The 12,514-nt window shown below is 39.8% G+C and overlaps 1 protein-coding gene across 3 annotated transcripts in view; it reads right to left on the reverse strand.

Annotated features, from left to right (window-relative positions):
* Positions 1–12,514, reverse strand: part of TTC23 (tetratricopeptide repeat domain 23) — a 110,926-nt gene that overhangs the window by 43,717 nt on the left and 54,695 nt on the right. For all 3 annotated transcript variants that reach the window (XM_024732067.1, XM_024732068.1, XM_024732069.1), the window contains one exon: positions 3,915–4,092. In XM_024732067.1, coding sequence (XP_024587835.1) covers positions 3,915–4,092 — 178 coding nt within the window. The remainder of the gene's footprint in view (positions 1–3,914; positions 4,093–12,514) is intronic.

Raw genomic sequence — 12,514 nt, forward strand, 5'->3', positions numbered from 1 at the left:
ACCTCAAGAATAAACAATAAAAGTCACCTATTAAACTTGACAAAGCATTAAAAAAAATGAGTGAATTCCTCAATAACCTGTATACAGAGAAATATTTCTCAGAGTCAAAATCTAAATGTAATAAAAGATTGAAAACTTGAAAGCACTAAGAAAACTTTTGCATGGCAGAAAACATTATACATACGCACACAAACTAGAGCTAATAAACAAATTTACAAAGGTTGTAGGATACAAAGCTAACATACAAAAATCGTTTGTATTTCTATGCACAGGCAATGAACAATAAGAAAGGGAAATTAAGAAAACACTTCCATTTGTAATAACATATAAAAGTCCAAAATACTTGGGAATAAATCTACCAAAAGAAGTGCAAAACTTATACTATAAAACATGGTTGAAAGAAATTAAGGAAGACCTAAAGAAATAAGAGATTATCCCATGGTTATGGATTGAAAGCCTTAATACTGTCGGGCTTCCCTGGTGGCGCAGTGCTTGAGAGTCCGCCTGCCGATGCAGGGGACACGGGTTCGAGCCCCGCTCCGGGAGGATCCCATATGCCGCGGAGCGGCTAGGCCCGTGAGCCATGGCCGCTGAGCCTGCGTGTCCGGAGCCTGTGCTCCGCGACGGGAGAGGCTGCGACAATGAGAGGCCTGCGTACCACAAAAAAACCCAAAAACAGACAAACAAAAATTCTAAATTAAAATAAATTTGAGATTAATCTCAAATTTATAAAATTTGTAAAATGGGAATAAAATAATATAAAAAAGTTCGCAAAGTTGGTGTGAAACTGGCTCAATTATGAGCAAAGAAAAGCCAACTTCTGGTGGCCAGGTAACTCAAAACAACCTTTTGGCAGAATGTCAACAAAAATCAAGAGTTATAAAAATGTTCATATCTTACCTCTCAGCAGTTTAACTTTTGGAAATGTATATCAGCATATAATTCAAGAAAAGAAAAAACATTTTTTAAAATAAGAATATTCAGAATTATTGATACTAACAAAAAATTGCAAATCCACAGTGTTCCTTCACTCAGTAAACGTCCCAACCAGCCACACGCAGAAAACTGGTCTAAAGCTGGACTCCTCCATCTCCTTCACTCTCCCACATCTGCACAACTCCCAGGCCTGTCATTTTTACTCTCTATCTGTCTGTGTCTCTCCGTTCTCACGACACTGCCTGAGTCCGGGCTGTCATCATGCCTACCTGGTCTGTTGCAGCCACCTACTGAGTCGCCTTCCTGGTTATCTCTCTGCCATCCAGTCCCTTCTCCATACTGCAGAGCAACGCTTCTAGACTGATAATCTGGTGATGTCAATCTCCCTGCTCGAAAACCCTTAACTGCCCTTAGGATGAAGCTCAAATTCCTTACCATGACTTTCCACACCCCATCTGAATGATACCCACCCACTGCCTTCCCATTCCCATTGCCCAGGCATTGGGAACTTCTTGCAGTTCCCCAAATGCGTCAAACTTTGTCTTACCTTCAGACCTTTCCATGTACTCTGCCCCCTGCCCGGGCCAGTCCTCCCCACCTCTTAGTATGTTTTGAGGCAGGCACCTGCATTTATTACCTTTGCTTCCTCATATCTCACTCACAGTACAATCTGGATTCTGTTTTCAACAGTGCCTCAATGTTTCCCTCAACTAGGTCATCAATGAAAGAAAAAGAAAAGCAAGAAAAGGAAAGGGAGAACTTTTCAAAAATTCATATATTGCACTAGCAGGCACTGTGCTCAACACTTTACAAATATGAACTCATTTTTTCTCCCAACAGCTCCATGCCCTCCATAACAGCAAAAGGTATCAAAAGGGGTGACAATGAGAATATCTCTTTCTTTTCTTCTTGTTTTTATCTGGCAAATTCTTCCTTTTCCTTTACCGATTTATCCTTCTTTACTTGACCAATGAAAACCAAAGTTCCTCCATAAACCCTGCCTGGGTGATCTCACCCTCTCCCAAGGCAATTACTGTGTATAAGTGGAGGACTTGCTGACCTATTTTCTGAACTCTAGTCCTGATTATATAACTGTCTAGCTGTCATTTCTGCTTGGATGCCTTATGGGCATCTCAGACTCACCATCAAAACTTGAGCTCACGGGCTTCCCTGGTGGTGCAGTGGTTGAGAGTCCGCCTGCCGATGCAGGGGACACGGGTTCATGCCCCGGTCCGGGAAGATCCCACATGCCGCGGAGCGGTTAGGCCCGTGGCCGCTGAGCCTGCGCGTCCGGAGCCTGTGCTCCGCAATGGGAGAGGCTGCGACAATGAGAGGCCCACGTACCGCGAAAAAAACAAAAAACAACAACAAAAACCAAACAAACGAACAAAAAACCTGAGCTCACCATCTCTCCATCACCCAGTCACACCTGCTCCCCCACTGTAAATGGCACAAACACCCACTCAGCTGTTCAGACCAGAAACCTGGGAGTCATCTTTGACTCTTCCCCTTCCCTCTTTGTCCTGCATCCACTCAAGCTCCATATCTCATAAATTCTGCCTCCTAAATCTTTGTCACACCCATCTACTTCTCTTCATCCTTATGAACATCACCCTAGTTTAAGCCACCACCATCTTTAGCCTTCAGTGTTTCACTCTACCTCCGCTCTTGGCACACCCTCCCTAGTCTACTCTGTACATGTCAGCCAGAATTACCTTTCAAAAAAAACAATACTGCATTTAAACCTGGGCTATGCCATTTATTAGCTGTGTACTCCTGGACATATCACTCAACCTTTCTAATTCTTGACTTCCTTATCTATAAACTGATAATAATAATAATATGTCATGGGGTGGTAATAATATTTAAGGGAGATAATCCAGAGAAAGTGAGAGAATGGCACACTCTAATAAACTGTGTGTGGGAGTATAAATGGTCATACAAATTTTAAAAGAAATAGCAATAAAGAACCCTCAGTACCATATCATTATATCTCATTTGAAATAAGAAATGAGTTAGTCTATATTTTACAACTTTAACAGGGAAAAATTCTCAGAAAACAATTTAAAATGTGTTTTTAGCAGATGATACCACACAAAAACATCAAACTGACTGTGATGGTTAGTTTTATGTGTCAGCTTGGCTAGGCTATGGTGCCCAGTTGTTAGGTCAAATACTAGTCTAAATGTTGCTATGAGTGTACTTTGTAGCCATGATTAACATTTATAATCAGTAGACTTTGAATAAAGGAGATCACCTTCAATAATAGGTAATAATTGGATGAGTAGGCCTCATCCAATCAATTGAAGGGCTACAGAGCAAAAGGCTGAGGCTTCAGTGAAGAAGGAATTCTGCTCCAAGACTGTAACACAGAGACCCTGCTTGCATTTTCAGCTGGCCCACCTACCCTACGGATTTCGGACTTGTCAGCCCCCACAGTTGTGTGAGCCAATTCCTTAAAATATCAGTAAATCTCTCTCTCTCTCGCACTCTATGTATACATCCAATTGGTTCTATTTCTCTGAAGAACCCTAACTGATACACTCACAGAGGAATCTTTTAATGACAAAGTAGAACAGCAGCTACCAGATGACAACTCTAAGTGACTTCAGGTAAAGATTGTAGAATGTGGTAGATAAGAACCCTAATAAGTTTGATAACATAAGCTCTAAATAGATAAGCATTAAATAATAAAGAAACATTGTCTGGGAAACAAGACTTAAATTATGCACCTAATATGAGAAAAGCCACCTTCAGGCAGTCTCAGACTGTTTGTGGAAGATGCACAGGTAACACAGGACCAGTATCCCACACTTGCCCACTTACGAAGATGTTTGTTGAACTTCTACTCCAGACCAAGTGTTCTACTTATCTAGAGCACTTAACAAAGTCAGGAATTCTCAGAGCTGCTATTCCACTTGTATCTGTGAAAAGCAGTGGACTGGAACAGCTTTGGTGGCCAGTACATTGCAGCTTACCTGTAAAAGGTGGTTGATGGATGTGTCGTGAAATCCCAGGGCTTGTTCTACACCTGCCAATTCCCTCAATGTTGGTACGCACTCAAGACTTTTTTCACCTTTACTGATCTCAATATATTCTAAAGCCTCTTGGTAGTGGGGCAGAGCTTCTTTTGATTTCTTCTGACCTTGATATACCCTAAAAAAATCAAAGGGATTATCTTTAAAGTAATTAAAATAGAAGATACTGAAAATAATAGATGGATTTGGCTCTCTGACCCCTGTTGCCAGGTTCATTTCCTAGGCAGCTAAGCCTTTCTTTCCTCCAAGGAGCAGCAGGGCATAGCAGTCAAGAGGATAGACTTTGGGATAATCAGGAAGGTTCAAGGGATAATAAGGAAGGTCAAGGGATAATCAGGAAGGTTCAAATCCTGGCTCTACCACTTACTAGATACAGGACCTTCAAGTCACTTGACAGCTTTCTCATCTGTAAGTTAGGAATAATAACAGTGCCCACTTCATTGGGTTATCATAAAGATTAAATTAGTTAATATTTTTTAAAAAGCACACCTAGAATAGCCTCTGACACATAGTAAGTGCTGTGTAGGTGTTGGTTTAAAAAATATAAAATATTAAAACAAAAATAGTAATCAGAAAGGATGCCATGATATTGATAACTGATCTGTTGAGAAATTATAGAAATTTCCCAGTTTGGTGAGGGTGTGAAGCACTCACATTAACTGTTGGGAAGAATATAATTTGGGCACAAACTTTTCTATATCAAAATTATACGTATGTATGTACACACATATTTCTGCTAATTGCACTTTTAATAGTTTATCTTGAAGAAGTACTCTGGCAGGAAAAGAAGATACTATATACAAGAATGTTTACTGAAGCATTCTTTGTAATAGTGGAAAAGTATAAAGCACTTAAAATACCCCAATAGGTGATCATCCAAGTGGGTTATAGTAAGTACATCTACACCATGTACCCATTAAAGTTAATGTCAATCTGTGTGTATCAACATAGAAGTATACCCACTATATATTCTTCAGTAAAAAAGACAGATTACAAAAGTACTTTATATAATCTTATTAGATCAATTTTGTATCTAATCTATATGTACACATATGCATAGATACCCAAGTGTCACCAAAATGTTAGCAACAGTTATCTCTAAGGAGTTGATTGTGAGTGATTTTACTTTTCTTATTTATGTTTTATAAATTTCCCAAATTTTGTTCTATAAAAATATATTACTTTTACATCAGAAAATATGTTAATTTTAAAAATTAATTTAAAGGTGGCAGTGGGAAAATATTCTTGTAGTTTCTTGCGGTAAGACTCTCTCATATTAAAAAATGTATCTGTATATATTGTTTAGAAACAGGCATTTAAAAACAATCTTCTCAAAAATCCTTGTGAAGACTATTAGAAACTTTTCTTGCATGGAAAAATTTTTTTTTTTTGCGGTACGCGGGCCTCTCACTGTTGTGGCCTCTCCCGTTGCGGAGCACAGGCTCTGGACGCGCAGGCTCAGCGGCCATGGCTCACGGGCCTAGCCGCTCCGCGGCATGTGGGAGCTCCCTGGACCGGGGCATGAACCCGTGTCCGCTGCATCGGCAGGCGGACTCTCAACCACTGCACCACCAGGGAAGCCCGCACAGAAAATTTTTATGTACAAAATTCATAATAAAAGAAATCAGTCCTTCTTATGTTTCCCTCCATCCCAGAATCTTTACTACAAAAAGGTCTTACGATTCCAAAATTACCCCAAAACTGAGACATAATGTGAGAAAGTAACTAAGAGACCACAAAAATAGGTTTTGTTTTCAATTGTAAAAAATTACAAACAATTGTAAAAAAATTAATAAACAGAAACCTCAGTTAAATAGTCAGGAGCCCAGAAGCGGGAGCTCTCCTGCTCTGGGAGGACAGCAGAGTCCAACAAGAAGAAGAAAGACTCCTCTTCTTTCCTGGCAAGAACGTAGTCAATGAAAAGCCATGGACTCTTTGTGTACTATGGCTCTCCCAAATCCTCTTCCCTTCTATAAAAGCATTCTCCTTCCCTCGCCATGTGGGGACTTGCACCTGGCTCACCATGGTTTCAGACCCTAAATGGAAAGTTTCTGCCGATCCTGAATGAACCTAATTTTTTTTTTTTCCTAGAGAAATAACTGGCAGCCTATTTTTTTTTTTAGGTCAACATAGTCATTGGATACTCTTCACAACTATTTTGCTCTCCAATAAATTTCAAAGGAATTGACTGATAGAAGTAGAGTTACTTTTCAGATCTGTGGCTCAGATGGCCATAATGAAATAAAATGCTCACTGAATAGCTTATGAACTGGGATACTTTCTATAAAGTATAAAGAGGGTTAAAACACAAGAGGAGGTCAGGGATATGTTCCTGGACCAAGAAGGGTCCATCCAGGTTGTAACTTGCAGCAGCTCTAACCTTGGAAAGGAAGAGGTAAATAGACAACCTAGTAATACTGGACTCGCCTTCTAACTCTTAATGAGTTTGTACGTATCACATTTTATTTTTTAAGAGAAACCCCACTAGCATCTATGGTGATATAAAGAGGCTTTGAAACATATGGTTGGTAACAAATCACTTAGCCAAAGAATTAGATTCCTGGTAGACAAAAATTAAATAATTGAAAACAGGAGTCAGCAAACCCTGGCCTGTGGGCCAAATCTACTCACTGACTGCTTTTGTAAATAAAGTTTTATTGATACAGTCAGGCCTACTTGTTTACTTATTGTCTGTGGCTGCTTTTGCACTACAATGGCAGAGTTGAAGAGTTGCAACAGACACTGTATAGCCTACAAAGCCTGAAATATTTACTGTCTGGGTCTTTACAGAAAATGTTTGTAAACCAACCTCTTGTCTAGAATCTACAGAAAGTCACATATTTTTAAAATGACTTCAGATCTTTTTCTACCTAATTTAGCCTAAATAACACAGACAATGCCATAGTTACTTGAGCAAAGGGAAAAATTCATCTTTCTTTCTCATGTTCATAAATGATGAAGAGTGTGCCAAGGAAGTAAAGAAGAGGTCCTTTGTTTCCAAGTCTGCTTGTAAAAGTCATAGAAGAGAAATAAAGCCAGTACAAATGCCAAGATGATCTCATTTGGGCAACAATTTTAAAAGAAAGCAATATTCGAAGCTTAGCAATAAAGCTGATAAATGAGAAGAAAATAGAAAAGTAAACAACAACAAGGCATAAGTTAATTCATGTATCAAAAATTCTTCCTTTCCTGAGATAGAACACTAAAGAAAAGTATTTGGGGGTTTGTGAAGCCATCTTAGCCAGAAGCACAGCACTCCAAGTTAACACCACAGCATCTTTACAGGTATGAAAAAGTGATCCTTCAAATATCCGACTCTCAGAGAAAATTTTACAGAGAAGAGTACAGTATGAGAGGCAGGGCAATCAGTTACAAGTACTGCAACAGGAGTAGAAAACCCAGACTGTAGTTTGAGCATACTTACTTACTAGGCCACACAACCTTGGGAAAAAACAAAATGTTTCTGAACCTTGGTTTCCTCATCTGAACACTGGTGTCCAATAGGGTTGCTGTGAGAATCAAGTAAGATGGCTGAAAGTGCTTTGCAAACTGAAGCAAGCCATACAGATTGATATTAAATCCCTATACATAATCATACCTTTCACTCCTTCCCCTCCCAGCCTGTGGTCTCTCTGGAACTTAGAGGCATAGTTTCAGGTCGTTATATTGAAATGGGCTCATTTGTGGTCTCATCTTGTTCCCACTCGCATGAGATTTTGGGAAGTCTAAATAATAGGTAGAATCAGTCAAACTCATGTGCAAGTGAGGTAGGCATTTTCTTACACAATTGGGTTTTTTAAAAAATTGAGAATAATTTACTGTCAGAAAAATACATATTCATCACTAAAAGTAAGAAAAGATATGGAAAATTAAAATATATAATTACAACATCCAAAGATGACTGCTATACTAAAAAAACACCTTGATATATATATATATATATATATATATATATATATACTTCCAGATGATTTTCTACGCATTTTTAAAAAAGGATCATAATGTTTTAGAACCTGCTTCTTCCACTTAATCATACATTAAAATGTGGCAATAAATGCTATAGTATCACTTTTAGTGGCTGAATGGTGCCATATAAAGTTTGATTGACCACTCATCTTCAAAAATATTTAGGACAGGGACTTCCCTGGTGGTCCAGTGGTAAAGAATCCACCTTCTGATGCAGGGGACGCGGGTTAAATCCCTGGTAGGGAAACTAAGATCCCACATGCCGCGGGGCAACAAAGCCTGCGCGCCACAATTACTGAGCTCACGTGCCTCAACTAGACAGCCCGTGTGCCACAAACTACAGAGCCTACATACTCTGGAGCCCATGTGCCACAACTAGAGAAGAGAAAACCTGCATGCCACAACTAGAGAGAAGCCCACGCACCGCAACAAAGAGCCCATGTGCTGCAATGAGCACTGCAACGAAAAATCCCACATGCCTCAGTGAAAAGCCTGTGTGCCACAACAAAGACCCAATGCAGCCAAATAAATAAATGAATAAATACATATTTAAAAAAATATTCAGGACATATAAAAAATTGTTTGTGAAAAAAAATGGTTTGTGGAATATTTTTACAAATGATATCTCTGATGAGAGACTTGCATTCAGAATATAAAAAGAACTCCTACAACAATAATAAAAAAGATAAATAGCCCAAATTAAAAAATGAGCAAAGCACCTAATAGTCATTTCTTTGAAGAAGATGCAATAAGCACATAAAGAGACGTTCATTATCACTGGTCATCAAGAAAATGCAAATCAAAACTACAATGAGATACCACTTCATACCCATTAGGACAGTGGCTATAATAATAATGATTTTAAAAAAGATAATAAAAGTGTTGACTAAGATGTGGAGAAATTGGAATCCTCACACACTGCTCGTGGGTATGTAAAATTATACAGTTACTTTGGAAAACAGTGTCAGTTCCTCAAAAGTTTAAACACAGAGTTACTAGATGACCTGGCAATTCCACTACTAGGTATATACCCAAAAGAAACAAAAACATATGTCAACATAAAAACTTGTACACAAATGTCCATAACTGCACTATTCATAAGAGCCAAAAAGTAAAAACAACCCAAATGTGCACCAACTGAAGAATGAATGAATAAAATATGGTATATCCACTCAGTAAAACGTTATTCAGTCACAGAAAGGAAGAATTGATACATGTTACAACATGGATGAACCTTGAAAAAAGTATGCTAAGTGAAAGAGGTCAGTCACAAAAGACCACACACTCTATGGTTCCATTTACGTGAAATGTCCCTAACAGGAAAATCCATACAGACAGAAAGTAGACTAGTAGTTGCCAGGGGTTGGGAATTTGAGAATGGGGGCAGACTACTAATGGAATGAAAATGTAAAATTGTTTGTGGTGATGTTGCATACTAAAACCCATCAAATTGTATACTTTAATTGGGTGAATTGTATGGCATGTGAATTATATCTAAATAAATCTGTTATTTTTGAAAAGTTTGTGAACATTTGGAAGCAAACGAAATATAGATGAGACTCAGCCATGAACTTAGTCATTTTTGTTTAAAGAAATAACTGTATTAATAATTATTAAACAAAAATCAAATTATTTTAACTTTAATATCATCTGCGAGCCAGACACTATTCCTAACTTGCTCATTTAAAGCAGGTCAGAAAGAGATGTCGGCTTTGGCTCTAAATTGGTTGCGTCACTGGATGATCCTACCCATGTTTTAGTTGGGAGCGGTTAGGAGAACAGAGAATGCTGTGGGTCTTGCTGCACCCGACACTCAACAGAGTGGGCATTCCCAAGGGGATGCCATAAATCAGGCTTGGACACTGAGCTACTGGTCTCTCTCTAACCTTCCAAAGCTGTCGGCATGCCTCCTGAGGAGCCTTAAGTCCTGGAGGTCTCCAGGGGAATACCTAGGTCTATGAAAAGTATAATCTTAACGAGAAACAGTAAATTCATAGAGAGAAAAGCCATACAAAAATATTTTTAATGGAATATTCTGGTAAATCAATTATACTGTAAGTTTAAATATGTTAATATATTTCATATCATGATCCCAGATGCAGAAGAATTTAGAAAGAGGTGATAAATCCAGTCTTTTCCCTTCGGCTGATCAATTCAAGCCACTAAGCTGTGGTTAAGGAAATTAGCCTGAGGATCGGTGAGTTACAAAAGAAAAATAAATTCAATATAGCTCCCAACTCCCAGAGTAGCAGAATTCACGATGTGACAACATGGGGTTGGAACAGAAAGGCCAATCCTCCAGCTCAGAGCTGACTGAAGCACACCAGGCCATCTGGGGTTGGTTTTGGAGTTCTGATCCAACACTAAGGGCCTCAAACTCTTGTCTTCAGGGCCCGACTCTGCACCCACAGACTCCTGCACCTTCCTCTGCCTAAATCCTGATGGAAACCTGTCCAAGGGGGCAAGTGGGAGTTTCAATCCAGCCCAGGCTCTGCTGACTGAGCTGTGTGCTTGGATACAAGCTTGTGTCCACCTGGAGAAAAGGAGACTTTTTAAAAAATTCTCACGAAGGCTCCGTTCACTCACCCAGTTGTGTAAAAACATGGTGCATAGGTGGCAGTGGCTCTGCTGGGACTCTAGTTTCCCTCGACTTGGTGAGTTCAGATGACTCATGGGAGTCATCTAAACCTTCCCATTTGGCTCCCCTGATGCCAGTTCTCTTTCAGCCCCCCAGTTGTGTCATGCCTACCTTCTCTCTGGGTCTTTGCTGGTCTTTCTATCTGGAATGTTCTTTATTCCATCTCTACCTGGCAAACTGCCATTCATCTTTCTATCATTCCTTTTCCAGTTTTAGCTTAGCTGTCTCCTCCTTTACGTAGATTTCCCTGCCAGGGCCAGGACTAGAGTGAGACCACTGAGACACCTAGGACACACCATTTAAGGAGGTGATCACTCTCAGCGTTGGGCAGGTGCAGGGTTGGCATCCAAGTGTGAGCGTCTCCTTAAATGGTGTGGTCTGGGCACCTGGCACCCTCATCCTAGTGCTGGCTCTGTTCCCTGACATCCCAGGCTGGGTTGGGCGACTCTGTGAACACCTGACTGTGCTCCCACAGAACTGTGAACCTCCCCATTCAGGATACATCTCTCACATTGAATTATAAGTGCCTGGGGACTCGGCACCAATCCCTTTAGTGCAGGACTCTGAGAAAGCAGAGTCCAAGGCTGCCGCATTCATCTTGACATCGCCAGCACCCTGCAGTGTCTGACACACAGTGGGTGCCTGCTGTCTATTGAAGGAGGGAGGGTGAGGTGAGGAGGGAAGACAGAAGAAACAACCTGCAGATCCACTGACTTAGAGACTTTGAGGCTATAGTTCATACCCTGATTTTCACAGATTTTGGAATAAATTTTAGGGAAAAAATCTTCAAGAAAGGAACATATTTTCACATTGATTTAGTTGCAAAAATATTAGACTGTTGCTCTAATTAAGGGCTGGATAAATTATTGAAATTTTATAAAAGGCGGAATAAAAGAAATTTGTAAGAACATATTAGGGTTTGAATTGTGTCCCCCCATCCCAAATTCATATGAAGTCCTCACCCTCAGTACCTCAAAATGTGACTTTATTTGGAAATAGCATCGTTGAAGACATAATTAGTTATATTAAGAAAATGTCATACTGGACAGTATGCCTGGTATCCTTATAAAAAGGAGATATTTGGACACAGAGGCACAGGGAGAATGCCATGTGAACACAAAGACAGAGATTGGTGTGATGCATCTGTAAGACAAGGAACACCAAAGGTTGCCAGTACACATCTGGAAGTTAGCAGAGAGGCATGGAACACCTCACAGTCCCCAGAAGGAACCATCGCCACCCACACGTTCATCTCAGAATAACTTTCTGTTGTTTAAATCACTCTTACTGGCTGACTCCAGGCTCAGAGATTTTCCTTTCATCAGCACCCTAATAGATGAACACTGGGTGTACTCACCCAGGGCAGCTAGTTAGATATGGAAGTACCAATTTTTCTTTTATAAATCACATTGTGGTCAAGTCCAAGTGGTAACTTTCCATTACTTCACTGCCTGGAAATTTAATTTGAGTATCTGCTGAGAAGGAGACCTGGAAGGAGGCAATTTCAGCAGGAACAAACACATGGCTTTCATTGACCATAGTTTTGCCCTTGCTACAAGCATGTCTACATGAGGGCACAGACCTCATGAATCTAATGACATCCAACAAGCTGTTAGCAGGATGCCCAGTCCTGAAGGGATGCAGTCACACATGAAGGTGACCTGTTGCCATTTCTGAACTCTCTAAGTTTAAAAGGTTTTTTCAACCTATCATTGGTCTCACATTTCAAACCCTATAGAATTCTTCAGACTGTGAGTCCTTCTTTCACCTGTAGGTAAAACTATTTACCTCCTCACTTAAGTTATCCAAAGGGAAAAAATTAGATCCCTCACACTATGTACACACAAGTTCCAAGTGACTTTTAGAGGCCTAAATTTAAAAAGCAAAACTTTGATACGTTTGAGGGAAAATATAAGGAAAATTAACTCCATGACTT

This window comes from Neophocaena asiaeorientalis, unplaced genomic scaffold (assembly GCF_003031525.2).
Source record: "Neophocaena asiaeorientalis asiaeorientalis breed wild unplaced genomic scaffold, Neophocaena_asiaeorientalis_V1.1 scaffold362, whole genome shotgun sequence".
Lineage (NCBI taxonomy): Eukaryota > Metazoa > Chordata > Mammalia > Artiodactyla > Phocoenidae > Neophocaena > Neophocaena asiaeorientalis.